This window comes from Ahaetulla prasina, chromosome 2 (genome assembly GCF_028640845.1).
Source record: "Ahaetulla prasina isolate Xishuangbanna chromosome 2, ASM2864084v1, whole genome shotgun sequence".
Taxonomy (NCBI): Eukaryota; Metazoa; Chordata; class Lepidosauria; order Squamata; family Colubridae; genus Ahaetulla; species Ahaetulla prasina.
Window position 1 is genome coordinate 171,100,860 of NC_080540.1, and position 20,649 is coordinate 171,121,508.

At 39.7% G+C, this 20,649-nt stretch overlaps 1 protein-coding gene across 1 annotated transcript; it reads left to right on the forward strand.

Moving 5' to 3' along the window:
* Positions 1-941: 941 nt before the first annotated feature.
* LOC131192221 (hepatic lectin-like) lies at positions 942-14,846 on the forward strand. The gene is made up of 7 exons (XM_058171186.1): positions 942-1,016; positions 1,714-1,834; positions 8,178-8,279; positions 11,665-11,739; positions 12,532-12,683; positions 13,334-13,446; positions 14,336-14,846. Exons 2-7 carry the CDS (start codon positions 1,792-1,794, stop codon positions 14,496-14,498), a joined length of 648 nt encoding a protein of 215 aa, XP_058027169.1. The 5' UTR covers positions 942-1,016; positions 1,714-1,791; the 3' UTR covers positions 14,499-14,846.
* Positions 14,847-20,649: the final 5,803 nt, after the last annotated feature.

Consider the following 20,649-nt stretch of genomic DNA (forward strand, 5'->3'; position numbering starts at 1 on the left):
CATATTTGCTTGGTAAGGGTGAGGAAAGGAAAGACAATGGATAAGTGGATGAATGGGATCAGAAAAATTATAGGACTGTCCCTGGTACAAGATATTACTACAGATGGAATGAGATGGTCAGCATTTACACATACAGTCACCAGGAGTTGTGCAACTAACTAATATAACTAGAATCTCCCCAAATATTATCAGGCTGCCTGGTTTGCACATCTCCCCACTTTTAAAAGACAGATACAGTTTAATCTCTTCAGTAGTCTGGCCCTTCATCCATTTTTCTAGGATTTCTCCATGATAAATGAACATAAGTTTGACCATACTGTCAGCAAGATCCTTCCAACCGTTGGAATGCTTTTCATCTGATTTGAAATTTTTTCAAGGTAAATTAATATTTGCTGATAATCTTGCCATCCAGCTCAAGCTGCTATCTTACTCTTTACTGGTGCTACCAAAATGGAGCCGAAACAAAATCTGAACCATTCTACTGTTGCAGGAATAACGAGACTCAGACCTCAGAATCAAAGGAGCTGTATTTATTTGCACAAAGTTTCAGAACAATTTAGCCAAAGCAACATCTGAACAACTTCTTTATGGAAAAACAAGCAGTTATATACTTTTCAAAAATAGAAAAAACACGGAAATACAGCATATCAGCATTGATTGGTTATAGCCCCCTGTTGCTGTGCTAAAGCAACTAAATATCTAAATATCCAGGATGAGGGGGGAGCATTTCTTGCCTACGTTTTCAACAGCTAATCTTGTGGCTATCTCAAGCTAATCTTGTGGCTATCTCAATACTTGCACAACTTGCAAAGTCGAGATTTGACACTTTCCATTCTCTTCATACATTTCGGTTATCTAAAAAGCAATCTTTTATCATTTTATCATTTGTACTCTGCTACACTACCTCTTCCTTGTTCTTTTGTCATCTGCACTAAACAGATTTTCTTCTTATTTTGAACACATCTAAAAGAGTTTCCTCTGACCTAGGCTGGATCCTTTGTTAACCTCCGCTAACTGTAAGTAAGCAAATTGTACCTGGTTTGCCAACTGTGTCCTTTCCTGGAAAATAAGAACTGGCCACTTGTAAATATCCTGGTCACTTCTAGACTTCATCACTGCAAAGCACTCTGTACTTCTATTCATATTAAGCCATAGTGTGATCTATACTTTTTGGTTTGAGGAAACCAAATTAGTCAATTATGTTATTATTTTTTTCAAAAATGCTTAAGCAAACCATGGCTTTGTACCTATGTGTGCCTGCCTTTACAAACTGTTCTGAAATTACTGTAATGCAAATTACAATAATGAGCTGCATACTGCTATAACAGTGAATGCATTTGTCAATATTACATTGACGTCTATTTTGTTCCAATCAGTTCTCTATGCTAGTGTTAATACAGGAAATTTGTGGGATTCTTTGCTTGTTTATAGTTCTTTGTAATCAGCAAGTTATTATTCACTGGTCTTGCTCTTATGAAGTTATAATTAGGTGGATGAGAACAAAGAATAGGCCTTTTATATAATTAAAGAAAACCTGATGACATTAGCAGGATTTTTTTAGTTCTCCCATTCATCATATATGGGGACATTGTGATTTTGGTGCAAGGAGTAAGTTTTGAAAGATGGCTATGTTCTAAAAAGAGATGACAGGAGGGCAGGAACGTTAAGAATCACCCTGAGCTAATATTTAACCATTATTTATTTATTCTGTAGAGCAATTTCAGCAAAACCACAAAGTCCCTATTTGGGGAAGTGTTTCCAAATAACGCAAAAGGTGCACAGCTTTCCAAGATGGATGAAGAAAAATTTGCAGATGATTTCCGGACATATAAAGGTATCAATCTATCTTCCCAATCAGGATGTAGTGTCTTTCTAACTGAGATATAGACTTATCCTGGAGGATCCCTTGGTTTCTCCATAATCAGCTTTTTGAAGCCACTTTTCCAGGTGACTCAAGAAGTGTGGTGAGTGGCAACCAGGGAGTAAAACATTTTTATGAGAGTAACTGATAGAAGTTTGTCTGGTGCCTATCCAGTTGCCTTTTCAGCACTGGGTAAAGATCTTTCCACGTCCAGCTTTTAAAATTCTTTTATGCTCCATACTTCAGGTGATTTTCCTGCTTGATATGACGTCTCATATTTTATGTTCAGTGTTCCTTCATTAATTTGTTTTTCCCACACATAATCCCATGTCTTTTTTTTTCCTTTGAAGGCAACGAGGTTTCAAAGAAATAAGTTGCTAGAAGTTAAACTTCCAAATTCCCACTTATCTAAAGTATTTATCTATTTGCCAGAAAATAACAAATAGGTGCTGTAGCTAGAAATATCTGAAGAAAAATGAGGGGTGACAGCATCCAAGCAGCAGCATGAATGGTTTTTTTTAATGACATGTTTAGACACAACAATTCCAAACTGCATCAAGAGTTTGGAGGGGGGGTGGCAATAGACTTTAAATTTTTGCTCCTCTCAACTCCTAATCCCACCCAATATGATTTGGTACCCAGGTATCCTCAGGATTCCATACTCTGGTCAATACTGGCCTGATCCATTAGCTCTAACAGGAAGAAGCTGCTGCAAATCCCACCTGAGAAGTTCAGGGGACTGAAGTGAGGCAGTGCTGCATTTCTGTAGCATTACTGACATTGTGTGTATAAACAACTCTTTCTCACAATCTTGAAATGTGTAGACCTCATTCAATAGCCAACATTGCTGGCTAGGAAATACTGGGAGTTGAATCCCACACATTGTAAAGTTGCTAAGGTTGAGGAATATTGGTACAGAGTAAATAAGATTACCTTGACAGAGATATATACAGTACTGGCCAAAATTGTGGAAACCTTTTGGGAAAAGTGTATTTTCTAAAACTAGCTAATAAAAACCACTTTTTTTTTTTGGAGTAATACCATAAAATTATATATCAATGGAAAGATAATCAAGAATGTAATGCAATAACTTTTATGAAGGATTTGCTATAAGAATAGCAGTTACAATATAAAGGAGAAAAGTGAAACACCTAGAAAAAATAAGATATACAAAAATTATCACCATTGAAAAACAAGATATGCAAAAATTATCACCATATCAGTTAATATTTAGCTGGGTAACCTTTAGCATGAATTACGGACTTAGGTTTTCCCTTGGAGTGAACCAAGTCTTTTAGTTCTGCAGCTGTTATAATGTGAAACTAAGATTGAATTATTGCTTCTATTAACTGGGTTTTATTGCTGGGCCGCTTCTGATTAACAAGTTTCTTTAGTCAGTTTCAATTGGGTTAAGGTCTGGGCTATTCCCAGGCCATTCCAGCAGTAGAATATGATTATCTTGAAACTCAAAAAAAAGTGGTGTTATTAGCCATCAAACCTCCAAAATACACTTTTCCCAAAAGGTGTTCCACAATTTTGGCCACCAAACTAACCATGTTTCTCCAAAAATAAGACCCTGTCTTATATTTTTTGAACCCTGAAATAAGCGCTTGGCCTTATTTTTGGGAAGGTCTTATTATTTTGGGCACGTGGAGCAAGATGGGGCTCCTCTTGCTGCCTTACCTGATTTTCAGCTCTGCGTTTAAATATTTTTGAGGAAGGTTTATTTTTGGAGGGGAGGCTTATTTTAGCCCATGCGCTCAAAAGCCCTATTGGACTTATTATTAGGGGATGTCTTATTTTCAGGGAAACAGGGTATTACCTAGGCAAAAAGCATTGCTTGAGTGCTAAACTACGAGATAACATTCAGAGGCAGCTCACACAGACATTTCCCTAATTCACTAAAGTTATAAAAAGGAGGAAGACTCATAACAGTCTGAATAAAAATAGTTTTAGCCTGTGGAATCTAATTTACTTAGTGAGGTTGACCCTGAACAACAGCCTCCCCATAGAGATCAGACTTACTCCCTCTGCTGGTGCTTCCGAAGCTCTTCAAGACTCAACTGTTTCAAAGAGCCTTCCTTTAATGTGAATATTGCTATTCTGTTTTTATTTATTTTGTAGCATACATTGTACACGAATGGAGGTAAATATATATTGTACAGTTTCAATTTTTCAATTGTTTTAATGGCTGTTTTATTGATATTGTGCATGATTTGACTTTTAGTTGCTCTGTTAGCTACCAAGGGTCTTTTCTTATTGCAGTAGCATAGAAGTATATTTAATATACTAAAGATAAATGATGTGGTCCTGATGCATATTGAGGGTGCCATATACCAAGGGTCAGTAACCTGCGGCTCTGGAGCCGCATGTGGCTCTTTGCTGCGGCTCCCTGTCACTCAAAATATGCATCACAACCACCAATGTGCGACACCCGCCAGCACGCAATTATTGACCTTTTCAATCCCGGTAGGCCAACCATGGATAAATCCAAGAAAAGAAAAGTTTCAGAAGAAAACAGAATATTTAATTCAACTACATATGCTCGTTTTGTGGCCACTCAAGAAATAGTCAGGCCCAGGAAGGGTTTTGTGGCTCCCGGTGTTTTCTTTTCTGTGGGAAATGGGTCCAAATGGCTCTTTGAGTGTTTAAGTTTGCAGACCCCTGCCATATACAGTAGAACCTCTGATCATAAGTGCTTCTGACTACGACCAAATCAGGTTCTGACCAAAAAATGCACATTTTTTTTCCCGTGGCTCCTTCCACGCCATTTTTTTTGTAAGTGCCAAATTTCCAAAATTAGGTTCAGGTCACGACCAAATTGGTTTGCAACCAAAGTTATGGAACAAATTATGGTTATGACCAGAGGTTCTATTGTATTTTACATTGACCAAAAAGACTTCATTCAGCCATGTGAAGAGATCTTCCAGTGTAGATAACAGCAAAAGAGGTGATCTAGTTGAGGCAATGGAATCCTGTTATTAACAGTCATATTCCAGCCTTGAGTTGGATCAGCATGACTTATTATTTGCTTTGTAAAAGCCATTTGGGCAAATTGCTAATTGTTTTGAAAAGCTTTGCTTGTAAATTAGTCATACTAAAAGGTTGTAGGTTGTAGAGAGTGTGGTGGCATGTCAATTACCCCAGTACCTGGAGGAAACCGTCTATCTAGACCCGTTCCAGTCCGGCTTTCGGCCCGGATACAGCACTGAGACGGCTTTGGTCGCGTTGGTGGATGATCTCTGGAGGGCCAGGGATAGGGGTTATTCCTCTGCCTTGGTCCTATTAGACCTCTCAGCGGCTTTTGATACCATCGACCATGGTATCTTGCTGCACCGGTTGGAGGGATTGGGGGTGGGAGGCATCATCTATCGGTGGTTCTCCTCCTATCTCTCTGATCGGTCGCAGACGGTGTTGACGGGAGGGCAGAGGTCGGCCCCGAGACGCCTCACTTTGGGGTGCCTCAGGGGTCGATTCTCTCGCCCCTCTTGTTCAACATCTATATGAAGCCGCTGGGTGAGATCATCAGTGGCTTCGGTGTGAGGTACCAGCTGTACGCTGATGATACTCAGCTGTACTTTTCCACACCGGGCCACCCCAACGAAGCTATCAAAGTGCTGTCCCGGTGCCTGGAAGCCGTACGGGTCTGGATGGGGAGAAACAGGCTCAAGCTCAATCCCTCCAAGACAGAGTGGCTGTGGATGCCGGCATCCCGGTACAGTCAGCTGTAGCCGCGGCTGACTGTTGGGGGCGAGTCATTGGCCCCAATGGAGAGGGTGCGCAACTTGGGTGTTCTCCTGGATGGACGGCTGTCTTTCGAAGACCATTTGACGGCCGTCTCCAGGAGAGTTTTTTACCAGGTTCGCCTGGTTCGCCAGTTGCGCCTCTTTCTAGACCGGGATGCCCTATGCACGGTCACTCATGCTCTCGTGACATCTCGCCTGGATTACTGCAATGCTCTCTACATGGGGCTCCCCTTGAGGAGCACCCGGAGACTCCAGGTAGTTCAGAACGCGGCTGCGCGGGTGATAGAGGGAGCCCCTCGTGGCTCCCATGTAACACCTCTCCTGCACAGACTGCACTGGCTGCCTGTGGCCTTCCAGGTGCGCTTCAAGGTTCTGGTAATTATCTTTAAAGCGCTCCATAGCATAGGGCCGGGCTACTTACGGGACTGTCTGCTGCCACCGATTGCCTCTCACTGACCCGTGCACTCTCACAGAGAGGGACTCCTCAGGGTGCCGTCGGCTAGGCAGTGCCGACTGGCGACACCCAGGGGAAGGGCCTTTTCTGTGGGGGCCCCCACCCTCTGGAACGAGCTTCCCCCAGGACTTCGTCAACTTCCTGACCTTCGAACCTTCTGCCGCGAGCTTAAGACACATCTATTTATTTGCGCAGGACTGGACTAGAATTTTTTAAATTTTAAATCTATTTATTTGCGCAGGACTGGACTAGAATTTTTTAAATTTTAAATCTGGTTTTAATGGAGTTTTATTATTTATATTTCTATTTTAAATATTTGGCCTATTTAATAAGTTTTTTAAATTGTTGTTTTATTCTGTATATATATATATATGTTTTACTTGGCTGTAAACCGCCCTGAGTCCCTAGGGAGATAGGGCAATATAAAAGTGCGAACAAATAAAATAAATAAATAAATAAATAAATAAATAAATAAATAAATAAATAAATAAATACCCCTTGAAAAAAAATCTAGCTAGCTAAAAATGTAGAACTAGACTCATTACTATAGAATGAAGCCCATTTCTCCTACTATGCAAATTCCAGCAGGACAGTCAATAAGGCATTTATTTACTTACCATTAGGACAAATGGGACTGTTTAGGTTGCAGCTTTGTGCACATATCCAGATCACTGCAAGATTCAGCAGAGCTTAATAGAGAGCTGAACTTTTGGACTGTGACTTTCATGTTTTGCCATGGAAAGATGACCTGGAAACTTTCATTTTAGTTTATCTTTCAGGGTGGTTTAAACGTGTGTCGAGCTAGTTTGACTCCTGACAACTGCCTGCACCAGTTACTGCAGTTTTCTTAGTATGGTTTTGGAAGTGGTTTGCTCTTGCCTGCTTCACAAAGCTGACACAGGGTGATTAGTACAAGGATCTCCAGCTGACATTATGCCCAAGGCGGACTAGTGCTCGTAGCCTCCTGGTTTCTAGCCTGGTATCTTAACCACCATATCAAACTGCATCAATTTTTAGGATAGTGTTGCAAAAATAACTTATTATATTATAACCTAGAGAAGGTTATTTAAACACACATGTACATATTCATACAATCTTTCTCATACACATACTGGAAACCCCTTAAATTGTTCCTGGCCTGATGCCAGTAAGACTCTAAAATTACTTAAGCAAATGTTGTTTAGACGTGGGTGCTTTGTCAGTAAGTTGCTAAGTATTCAGTCTATGGGCTATCATAGTCCCTGGCAGAAAATCAGGGGACTTGTCTATGGCAATGTTTCTCAATCTTGGCAGCTTTCAGATGTGCAAACTTCAATTCCCAGAATTCTCTACCTAGAATGGGGAATTCTCTACCCAATATGGGGAATTCTGGGAGTTGAAGTCTACAGATCTGAAAGCCGCCAAGATTGAGAAACACTGCCATAGACAATTCCCCTGATTTTCTGTCTTACCAGTCATGAGAGATGAATCAATCTCACAAAAAGTAAAGAATATGAAACTTTGTTTAAAAAAATTCAATTGGTACAACATGAAGCATAATTTGCAAAAATGTTTAATTTTCATCGATAAATTAGTGATCATAGGGGAGGGACAGCTTTAAAATTATTTTGTGTTTATATTACAGATCAAAATGGCTTTTTAATGATATATCACCTCCCAAAAAATGAATAAAGAGAAAATAAGTCTTGAACTCAGTTTGAAATTGAAATTCATTTGAATTTGAAATACTTTTTGCCCTCTATTTGATGATGATTTTAAAAATCAAGGACATATACCAACTTACACTTAATTTCCACTTGCTTTTCTGGCATACCAACAGTTTGGAATGCAATTTCTAGCATGTTATTAAAAATAAGCCTCTTAACCTAAAAAAGATTGCCCATTCTAAAAATAAATGAGAAGACCTGAATAGAATCCAGTACATCTACATAACAAGGTTTGTAAACTATTTATTAATGAAAGCTTCATTCTACAAATTGTTGAAATAAACATAAGGTGTCTGAGAAAGCACATAGCTTAGGCTAATTCTCTTTTTTGCTATAGAAACATCCACAGAAATTCCTACTCATTAATTGGGTAACATTTCTACATTTTCATTCTTTCCTTTCATGTACAGGAGGAAGAACCCTGATCTCAAGATCATTCTTTCCAATTTATGTGCTACTGGGAATCTCTTATTTGCTAATTTTCATTGGCTATGCGGTGTCCTTCTCCAAAGGTATGTTTTTCTCCTTTATGTTTTGCAATGGTGTAGGGTTTCCTGCCTGGGCAGGGGGTTGGACTAGAAGGCCTCCAAGGTCCCTTCCAACTCTGATGTTATGTTATGTTATGTTAATATTTCATGTAATAAAAGAGGGAATTTCTAAGGAAAGCTGCAAAACTCAGAGCAGGTTTCCAGTTTTTTCCTCTTTCATTTTTGGCTCAAATGACCAGACGAATGTTGACTCTAAAGCAAGATGGAGGATCTTTGTGGTAAATTATGTGTAAAAGGAACACTGGATAAATTTGCATTGAGCTAAAACAGCCTTTCTCAGCACTGTATCTTCCAGCTGTGTGATACTCCCTGAACAATCTAGGGATCTTGGGAATTACACCCCAATAGATTTCAGGAAGGCTTCTTAATACAGTTAGTCCTTGACTTATGACTATAATTGGGTCCAGAATTTCCATTACTAAGCAAGGCAATTGTTAACTGAGTCACACCTGATTTTATGATCTTTTTTGCTATGATTGTTAAGTGAATCATGTGGCTGTTAAGTGAATCCAGTTTCTCCCATTGCCTTTGCTTGCCAGAAACTCGCTGGGAAGGTCGCAAATGGTGATTGCATGATCCCAGGATGCTGCAACCATTGTAAATACATACTGGCTGGCAAGTGTCCAAATGTTGATCACATGATCATGGAGATCATGGAGATGGTTCTGAGTGTGAGACGGGGTGAAATCCAGCAGGTTCTGACATGTTCTGGAGAACCAGTAGCAGAAATTTTGAGTAGCTCAGAGAATTGGCAAATACCATCTCTGGCTGGCCCCAGAGTGGGGAGAGAATGGGGATTTTGCAATATCCTTCCCCCAGGAGTGGGGAGGGAATGGAGATTTTGCAGTATCCTTCCCCCGCCATGCCCACCAAGCCATGCCCACCAAGCCACGTCCACAGAACTGGTAGTAAAAAAAATTTGAATTTTACCACTGGTGTGAGGACCAGTTGTAAATTACTATACATAAATGATCTCTGTGACCTCATCTCAAGTTATTGTGTTCTCTTTGCTGACGATGTCAAACTATTTAATACCACTAATAATACTTCTACCCTTCAAGAAGACCTCGACTTAATTTCCGATTGGTCTAAAACTTGGCAACTCCAAATCTCAACCAGCAAATGCTCAGTCTTACATATTGGAAAAAAGAACCCTAACATCAAGTACAAACTTGATGGACATTACCTAACTGACGACCCCCACCCTGTCAAAGATCTTGGAGTTCTCATATCAAATGACCTTAATGCCAAAGCCCACTGCAACTACATAGCAAAAAAGGCCCTAAGAGTTGTAAACCTAATTTTACGCAGCTTCTTTTCTAAAAACTCTACACTACTAACTAGAGCATACAAAACATTTGCCAGACCTATTCTTGAATACAGCTCATCCGTCTGGAACCCATACCACATCTCTGACATAAATACAATAGAACGAGTCCAGAAATATTTTACTAGAAGAGTTCTTCACTCCTCCGAAAACAACAAAATACCTTATACCAACAGACTTGAAATCCTGGGATTAGAAAACTTACAACTCCGTCGACTTGACATGACCTGTGTTTAACACACAAAATCATCTATTGCAATATCCTTCCTATAAAAGACTACTTCAGCTTCAATTGCAATATTACAAGAGCAAAAAATAGATTCAAGCTAAATGTCAACCGCTTCAAACTTGATTGCAGAAAATATGACTTCTGTAACAGAGTTGTTAATGCTTGGAACTCATTACCTGACTCCATAGTCTCTACTCAAAACCCCAAAATCTTCAACCAAAAACTGTCTACTATTGACCTCACCCCATTCCTAAGAGGACTATAAGGGGCGTGCATAAGAGCACAAAAGTGCCTACCGTTCCTGTCCTATTGTTCCCTTCATTATATCAAATTGATATAGTTGATGCATATTTTTTTACATATATATATATATATATATATATATATATATATATATATATATATATATATATATATATATATATTCTTCAAGATATGTTGTTTTATCTATGACAATTGTTTGTGTATACTATTGTGACAAAAAGAAATAAAAAAAATCACTTTTGTCATTGCCATTGTAACTTCAAACAATCACTAAGTGAATAGTTGTAAGTCAAAGATTACCTGTAAGCAGCACCCTGGCTTTATGAACTCTATACGCCTCTCTGGTACTGAGATGGGAATAAAAATGTGTTTTTGAGGAAACTCAGACATGGAATCCACTATTTTTACCTCAGGTTAGATCAGTCTTCCTCAATCTAGGCAGGGGTGTCCAGCCTGTGTTGTCATGTTGTTGTCACGTGACATATCGTGACTTTCCCCCCCCCTTCGCTAAAACGGGGGTGGGAATGGCCAATGTGTGATGCATCCAGGCCGTGGGTCGCAAGTTTGACACCCCCGATATAGAGCCTTCCAGTTATATTGGATTTTAATTCTCAGTTGCTCCAACCAGCACAGCCAGATCAGGCAGCCTGGGGATATATGAAAGTTGGTATCATATACAAATGTGCAATGTAAGTACAGCTTTAATCTTGCAAAGAAGTTGCCAACAGCTGTTCTTGTTCTTGTTTGGTATTGTTGTTTGGTGGAATTTTATAGTTTTATACAGGAATTTTATTAACTTTATACAGTTTTTAATAATTGAGTTTCCCTGGCACAATGACATTTCCTTCTCGTTCTCCAATGCCATTCCCGCTGCTCCTTGTTAGCACATTTGTATACACTATCCATTGCAGAACAGTACTATACAACACAGTATAGGATTGTATCCTTTGTTGGTGAGCACTTCTATTCTTATTTATTGTAAATAAATGCCATCTTTCAGGGAAAAGTCTTATCAAATCATTGTGTAAGGTGCATCATTTTCATTAATAAAATCATCGTTAAGTAGAACTTTGGAGATTGTTTCCACTGAAACATTGAAAACATCCCAAGCAGTGGTGGGTTTCTACCAGTTCGTCCTGGTTCGGACGAACCGGTAGTGGCAGCGGCAGGAGTCTCCACCCACCTACCCAGACGTCATCACGGACGCTCCGTGCATGCACAAAAGGCGCAGTTCCGAACTAGTAGCGAAGGTAAGTGAAACCCACTACTGATCCCAATGTTGTTGGGCGATCCAACTGGAACAGATTCTGAGGTGGGCTTTATCTGCTTGCCTTCTCTTCCAGGAAGATTCCAAAGGGCCATTAGTAGCAACATTTCTGTAGTGACCAAAATGAAACAGGCTTACAAGAGCAGCTTCTGAGATAGGCGTCATCTGCCCTTCTCTTCTGATTACAATTCTGTTCTTACTATAAAGAGTGACATTGCAAGATTTCCAACATGCATTTCTTTCCCTTCCTTTACAATCTTAGTCTCAACAATTTCATCTGAATTCAACAAGATGGCAGTCAATTTTTCAAAGGATCCCTTTGGCCACGACTTTCACTGTAAGTTTCTCTAGTTCCCTTTTTGGTCTCTACTTCATGGGGCAATTCTGCTCCAGGTTCTTTTTTTTTTTTTTTGACAATTCTGCTAACCACGGTCAAAAAACAGTGCTACTTTAGTGCATGTCTCTGCAGGATATATCTAGCTTTGTCTGTGCAGCTTGTTTTTATCAGTCTGTCGTGACTCCAGCCCCCGAACTTGGCCCCATGCCCAAAAGTGACTCCGAGAGTGAGGGGGAAGGGCCGGTAAGGCTTACCTCGGGAGCAATGATGCCTTTGGCCCAGCTCCAGGAGCCAGAACCAGGCCAGTTGGAGGACATAATGAGGCCGTCATCCCTGATTCCTCCCTTCCTCAGGCTACGCCTTCAGACCCAGCTGATAATAATAATAATAATAATAATCAAGCTTGGATTAACCCGCGCTTCAGAAGATTAGAAAGGCGGCGTCATCAAAGGGAAGGGTGGGGCAGGAGCCCCACCCCACAGGATATATAAGGAGCTTTGGGACTGCTCACACTCCACAGGGAGCGAAAGATCAGCTGAACCATTTCAAAGAGAGCTGAAGTCTTACTCTGCGAGTCATTTGTTTGAACTTTGGCAAACAGCTGCGATTTCTCTACCAGGACTGATAAGAGCCATGAATCCACTGGCTGAAGGCCAGCTCATTACTCCGAAGTGGGGAAGGAGACAGAACACAGTCCTTATCATGAGAACAGTCTTCTTGATCTTGCATGCATTGTCAAGCCAAGTCAGTATCAATTTTTGACTTTATTTTTTTTTCCCTCCGGTTGCACAGTGTTCCCATGTGGTCCTGACACTAGACAATGGGAATATTTTGGTGGAAAATGTTTCTTCTTCTCCCTGAAGTCAATTCCCTGGCATGAGGCCAAGGCAGACTGTGAACACAAACAGTCACGGTTGGTCATCATTGATAGTCTTGGAAAACAGGTAAGATGGGATACCTGCAAATTTGATGTGTATTTTCTTCCCAGGACATAACAAGCATGAATAAAGCTCAGGTATCATTTGTTTCCTATCTTGGGTGCCTTGCTCTGGTTCAGATGGCATTCCCTTCTAGAGTTTATAATGTTATGCAGGTTCGCAGGTGTGACTTGATGAGGACTGAATCTGGGTTTGTCTTAATAAGTCAAATGGGTTTATTCAGCTGAATAAAGACGGATCTTCCTAAAGGTGGAGGAAGCTTGAACACAGTTGAGGCAGATATTTATACATTTCTTTGCTTTCACTTAGTTACATAAGAGAAAGCTGGCACACAATAAATAAGTAAGGTATAGAAATATAGAAATTATAAAAATAGTCAAACAGGCCTTCTGTGGTTTTGGTCACATTGCCTAACCCCTAGGCTAGTGGTTTCCTGTGAAACTTTCCTTGGCCTCAAAGGACTGCTGAGGCCTTGCCATCTTAACATATGAGCAATCATCAAATTCATCAGATTCCTAATCAACAATAAGAAGCAACTTGAGTGCCATTTTTTTCCTTTCTTCTCTTTTATGGTTACAAAGGAAATAGCATTTTTATTCTTACACTGCCACAGTCCAAATGCCATCATTCAAATTTCTTGGATTTTTCTCTTGCAGAATTTCATACAGACTCGCACCAGAAATGAACGTTTTTGGATCGGTCTCCATGACCAACATACAGAAGGAGAATGGAAATGGTTGGATGGCAGTAATTACAGAAATGGCTTTCAGTGAGCACTGAATATTTGTTGTTGTTGTTGTTAGAGTTGGGGAACACGTGGCTTTTCAACTGTTGCTGAACTTCACCTCCCAGCTGCCCAGCCAGCACTGTCAAGGTTGAGGGTTATATTGGGAACTGTGGTTCATCACCAACTGAATGGCTACCATTTGCTCACCCATCATGAACCAGAAACTCAAGTTCAATTCCAGTTTTTTCCCAATATCTCTGAATTCTGAAAGGCAGAATAGCAATAGCAATAGCACTTAGACTTATATACTGCTTCACAGTGCTTTACAGCCCTCTCTAAGCGGTTTACAGAGTCAGCCTATTGCCCCCAACAATCTGGGTCCTCATTTTACCAACCTCGGAAGGATAGAAGGCTGAGTCAACCTTGAGCTTGGTGAGATTCGATTTGCCAAACTGCTGGCAGCTGGTGATCAGCAGAAGTAGCCTGCAGTACTGCACTCGAACCACTGCGCCACTGTGGCTCTTTTTATAATACATGAATAATAAGTGAAAGACTGGCTTCAAACATCATACCAAGCTATAAAATTATTTTATGTTGGCTTAACATGATGTGTGAACTCAACCAGCAATCACTCATAGCAACATAATGTTCCTCAACATCCTTTAGACTTGTAATCCTATAATCACATGACCTAAAATAAGCCACATAAATCCATTTATTTCCAGGCAATGTGATTTGGAGTCGGTCACTGTGAGACTGATGAGGAATTTCCACTTTGATTTAGAAACATTTATTAGTAAAATGTTTACTATTTATAAATGTTTAGGAAACAATAGCTTGATGCCTCCAGAGATAAATTTATTGAATTTGAGATTATTTTTTGACTATTTGAGATAAAAAAAACTTGCACCATCTCTTGCTTCCATCTCAGGAATTGGAAGACAGGTGAACCCAACACTTACCAGGGTCGTGATGAGGACTGTGGCCAAGTTTGGATTAATGGTGAATGGAATGATTACATCTGCTCATCCGAAAGCTTTTACATCTGTGAAAAGCCCAAACCGAGCACACCCAAAGCGGCCTCAAAGCCCTGAGCCTTGAAGCAGAACGTCTAGAAAGCAATTTGGAAGGAAAGACTGCAGCCCTCACATCGTGACCGACAAAGCAGCACTACACTTTTGTTAGACTAAGATCTCAATTTTTAACATGGAAGCAGTACCATATTGGTAGCTCTGGATTATCTGGCAATTCTATAGCTAAATCAAATTATGCATGTAAATTTTCTAAGCAATTGTTTCCTGCAATCTGGAAGAACCAAATACTAATCTATCCCTGAAATCATTATAAGTGGGAGATAAATTTAATGCCATTAGGCATAATATAAATGTTCTTGCTATTGCTATGTCACTATATGAGTCACTGAACAATGTGAAAATATTAAACTTAAACTACAAAAAAAAATGACGAGTTATACCTCATATTTGCACAATAGTAATTACAACCACAGGGGAAGAAGATGGTGCTGTGTTACCAGGGTTTAAGCATTGTATTAAGACATATTTACTAAACTCTTGTGTTATTGAATAAGCCACAGTTGACTTTGTACAACAGGCTACAAGCTAAGCCATAACCTATAAACTGTAACAGCTGGTATTACATGGCATGCTAATACAAAAATTAACACAGCAAAATAATGGTTTAGTGCTCCTGGCTGCTTCCTGTGTGATTCTGCACTCCAATTATACAAATGAAAGTCAAGAAAACACATTGTTACTTGGACTGCAAAAGGCTAAAGTATGTATCAAGTATGAGTTAGTTTTTGGTCATGAGGATTTGATGCCGTGTTAGTTGGTAGGTTTGGACCACACATGAAGGAAAGACAAGGTCACATCATCTCGAAACCGCTTTGGTGCAAGTCAACATCTCCATCTAATCTCACACATTAGCAAATCAAGGAACTCCTCAGGATGGGACACATTCCCAGCACATACATTCGTCATATATGAAATCACACAAGACACCAGTTCAAGCAGTGATCTCCATCCACCCTTACAGGCAAGAGCTTGAATATGCTTTCTTTTCTAACAAGCATTGCTTTGACTCAGCATGGAAAGGGATTGTAGACAGCAACCTTTAAAGCTCTTAGAATAGAGCTTCGTTTGTTACCCACACTTTTTTCTTTTGTTACCCCAAAACCTCCTAACAAAAAGACGTTTTCACCACTTACCAGAAAGTTCTTATTTAAACTTTCCTGTTGTGATTAGGCAATAGGTTCATGTGTCATTATGGCTTTTACCAAATTTGGGATAATTTACTCAGATTTGGGAATCACTGCGTTAAAATGCTAAATCAGAAACTTCAAGAGCATCCTGGTTCATAGATTCAAGATCCATCTGATGGAAAAAAACTTTTTAAAAAAAATCAGGCTCTGAGAAAGAGACCAGGACACACAAGAAGGGGAGTTGATGTCTCACGAAATATATTGTCAAAGGAATTTTTTTTAAAAAAAGTAATTTAAGTACCTAGCAGAAAAGAGGAAAGCTATTACCTTTCACACATGAAAAACATACACATGAAAAAGGAGGAACAGTGGATTTTTAAAAAATGTCTCTATATCAATTTTGCTTCTGTAATTTTGGAAGCCCTCAAAGATTTGAGTGCCACATACAGCATAGGGACAGCTTTCCTCTGTATACAGAGGTGTGTGGAAAAGGAATTGTTTTTAGTGAGTCACAGTCTGATCCATAAGTAAACATTGTCAATTCTTAATTCCTGGAGTTGTGAGTGTTCTATCTCTGGAAGTTTTCAAGAACACACTGGACAACTATTTCACCAGGATGGTATACAGTCTCCTGCCTTGAGCAGGGAGATGGACAAGAAGAACTCCGAGGCCTCTTCCAGCACTATAATTCTAATTTACAAAGGCTACTCACCTTCAGAAAGGATTGTTTGAGTGCATTTAGCTGACCTTAGCTAATCTAGAAAAGTTAAGGAAAATATTTGGATCAAAGACCACAGGAAATTCCATGACTGTAGCGTCTGTTAAACACAGATATTAATTTAACTAAGACTAGATTAGTGGGAAAACAGACACAAGGGAAGTGAATGAAGATACTTCCCCTTACAAATCATCACTTGTCCTGCTGGTAGAATCAGCTCATAGGTACAAAGAGATGATGCAATCTGTAGCAATTCTCAAGGACACAATGAGAAGCTGAGGTCACAGTGAACTGAGTTCCATTGGAACACTGCACACAAGGGCTGGTTGGTTGGCTTCATTGTATTTGGAGTGTGGAAACCTTCAGAAGAAAAAGGCTCATAAATGTTTGGCTGGCAGCGGCTGGAAAGGCAAGGGTACCCTTTAACATCAAAAGGCTTGAGAGAGATCAATGCTTCCCATATGGAACCTATGCTTTTGCCACTGAATTAAAGCAGGAGATAGAAATGTAATAGAGCCCACTCTTGGTCCAGAGTCACAAGTTGGGGGAGGGCTAGAAGTCACGGTTTCTAGCCCAGCATCTTTAGCTAAAATGGCAAAGGAGTTCCAGCAGCAATACCCTCCCAGAATGCTTAATTTTATCTCCCATCATGCCAAACATGACAAGGGGACATGGAAGACATAGCTCAAATAAATACAAGAGAACAGGTTGCTGATTTCTGAGTTAAGGATTTCTGCTGACGTATCACCAGTCAGTCTAAATTTCCTCAGTCTGGCTCTACTGAGGATAATTGGGCTCTTCACTGAATACTTGTAATATTTAAATTTTAATATATACTTTCCTATTAATTATTCGAAGCATCTTGATAATTGAGAGAGAAAAAATAAAATCTGAGCAAAACAACATGACCAATAAAAGCAACAATCAGTATTACAGTTTTTGCTTTTATCTGCTGCCAAGATTAGGAAGCAGCATATTTACAAGATGCCTAAACCAACAAGAACTATGGATCCTGACTCAGTTCACCTTCCAGCAGTGAACTTTGCCGACTGCCAGAGGTCTGAAAAACAGAGAATGCTCCTCCTCCAGCTGTTCCAAATAATATAGTAAGTGTGTTCTACCTTCCAGGGTTATAACCATTCCTGATGAGCTAATTATTACAATGAAGCAATCAATCCTTTGGGAGGAAATAGAACCTAGAATAGCAGAGTTGGAAGGGACCTTGGAGGTCATCTGGTCCAATCCCCTGTTCAAGCAGGAGACCCTATACAATTTCAGCCAATTGGCTGTCCAGTCTCTTTTTGAAAGCCTCCAGTGTTGGAGCACACACAACTTCTGAAGGCAAGCCATTCCGTTGGTTGATTGTTCTCACTATTAGGAAATTTCTCCTTAGTTCTAGGTTGCTTCTCTCCTTGGTTAGTTTCCATCCATTGTTTCTCGTCCTGCCTTCTAAGCTTTGGAAAATAGTAAAACCATCTTGTCTTGGTATGAGCCGATGAGCTGATGCTGGTCCATTACTTTAAAGAAGGTCTGGATACCTCAATTATCGGAACACTGCTATCATGTCTCCCCTAGTCTTTTTCACTAGACTAGACATACCCAATTCCTGCAAACGTTCTTCATATGTTTTAGCCTCCAAACCTCTAATCATCCTTGTTGTTCTTCTTTGTTCTCTTTCCAGAGTTTCAACATCTTTTTTTATTTTGTGGTGACCAGAACTGGATGCAGCATTCCAACTGTGGAATGCAGATCTTTCCTGTGCTCTATCACAATGGCTGACATTCTAAAATTGTAGCAGACACTACTGAAATGGTTCTGAAGCCACACCCTTTTTTTAAAGCTTTTTCAGTTATTTTCAGCCTTTCTTTTCCACCATTCCATACACTCCTCCTACGATTCCTAGAGAGTGGAATGGAGAAGGGGTTCCCAGTTGTCTATGGAGATTCTTAGTCATCCAGGTCATAATTGTCCCAAAGTACTTTTTCAAGACGCAACTGGACTTTCTTGTTTTTCTTTGAGGACATTTTGTTTCTCATCCAAGAAGCTTCTTCATCTCTAAAGAAGCTTCCTGAGTAAGAAATGAAATGCCTTCAAAGAAAAACAAGAAGCCTCTTGAAAAAGCACCTTTGGGATAGTTCCCAATTTCCTTTTCTCAAGCCATGAAGCAAAACTCATCCTCAAAAGATCTGCTAGGAAAGTCCAAAATCCCCTCCTTCCATTGGCCTGGAAACTCATGTTAAGAACCAGGTGAGAATTAAGAAGGGGGAGTAGCTCAAGGGGATAAAAGAACTAACCTGAGGGGCAGGAAGAAATAGAATAGAATAGAATAGAATAGAATTTATTGGCCAAGTGTGATTGGACACACAAGGAATTTGTCTTGGTGCATATGCTCTCAGTGTACATAAAAGAAAAGATACGTTCAAGGTACAACATTTACAACACAATTGATGGTCAATATATCAATATAAATCATAAGGATTGCCAGCAACAAGTTATAGTCATACAGTCATAAGTGGAAAGAGATTGGTGATGGGAACTATGAGAAGATTAATAGTAGTGCAGATTCAGTAAATAGTCTGACAGTGTTGAGGGAATTATTTGTTTAGCAGAGTGATGGCCTTCGGGGAAAAACTGTTCTTGTGTCTAGTTGTTCTGGTGTGCAGTGCTCTATAGCGTCGTTTTGAGGGTAGGAGTTGAAACAGTTTATGTCCAGGATGCGAGGGATCTGCAAATATTTTCACGGCCCTCTTCTTGATTCGTGCAGTATACAGGTCCTCAGTGGAAGGCAGGTTGGTAGCAATTATTTTTTCTGCAGTTCTAATTATCCTCTGAAGTCTGTGTTTTTCTTGTTGGGTTGCAGAACCGAACCAGACAGTTATAGAGGTGCAAATGACAGACTCAATAATTCCTCTGTAGAATCGGATCAGCAGCTCCTTGGGCAGTTTGAGCTTACTGAGTTGGCGCAGAAAGAACATTCTTTGTTGTCCTTTTTTAATGATGTTTTTGATATTAGCTGTCCATTTGAGATCTTGCGATATGATAGAACCCAGAAATTTGAAGGTTTCTACTGTTGATACTGTGTTGTCAAGTATTGTGAGAGGTGGAAGTATGGAAGGGTTTCTCCTAAAGTCTACCACCATTTCTACGGTTTTGAGTGTGTTCAGTTCCAGATTGTTTTGGTTGCACCAGTGAATAGCCAACTGAGTAAGATAAAAGCATTTTGCCAATTGTTAGGAGAAACAGAGCAATCAATGGGGAGGAGCGTTTTCATTCCTTGTTGCTACTAGGCAACCGTTAAAATATATTTTCTTGAAAAGTGTGATCAATGGTTGCAGAAACATCTTGCTGTTCTACATATGGAACATTCTTTTCAGAGTTACAATGAGTTTCAAGCAGTTTTTTTTAAAGGTAGATAAAAACCTTTCATAACCTAGTTACTTTTTAATGATTTTACTTTTCAAATGATTGAAGGATTCTGCCCTGCCCCCCAATGTGTTAGGGTATTAGTGTTTATATGCAATTATGGCATATCACATTGGATCCTTGATAGCAAGATGGTATGAAAAATATAAATATATTTTATAAATATAAATAAAGGCAAATATGGGTTTGAGCCTGAAAATATCAATTTCAAGGTATTATGTCTATTGTATAGCAGATGTTGGATGATCTTTCAGGGGCATCTTTTGGGGAGGTCAACAAAGCTCTGAAGCCCTTGTCCCTTTTTCACATTTATTGCATGCATGTTAAAACAGGGGAGAGTTTTGATCACACAGTTGTGGTTCCTATCTTGAGTTTTTTGTCACCACCTGACCCCCTCCCGTATATATTCTTGTGCTCCTTTTTCTTTGTGATTTAGACACCTAGTATATAAAAATGATGTCCAGTGAAAATAAGGTGTTTATTTCATTAATTATATGGAGTATTATTTAAAGAGTCAAATGGACATCGCTAGCCAGATATTCATGTAGGTTTAACATTTTCTGGCCCCATCAGACTGTGGAGCTGTTGTGGGACACTCCAGTGATAGATTAAAAAGTTATCAATCAAATATAGCAGGTTTTTTTTTAAAGAGTGCAGGTTTAACAGCGTACTGAACAATATGCATGGCTGTGGTGCTAAATAAGCACTGCTCAATGGATTGGTCCTGCAGAAAAATATGATATAAGGAAGATGCTTTCAAAAGAACTGCACACATCAATGATAAGAGATTCCATTCCATATTCTGGGACATCTCATTTCTACCTCATATGCCAACTTCTTAAATCTCAAGCCTCCAGATCAGCATTTGCCAACTTTTTCAGGC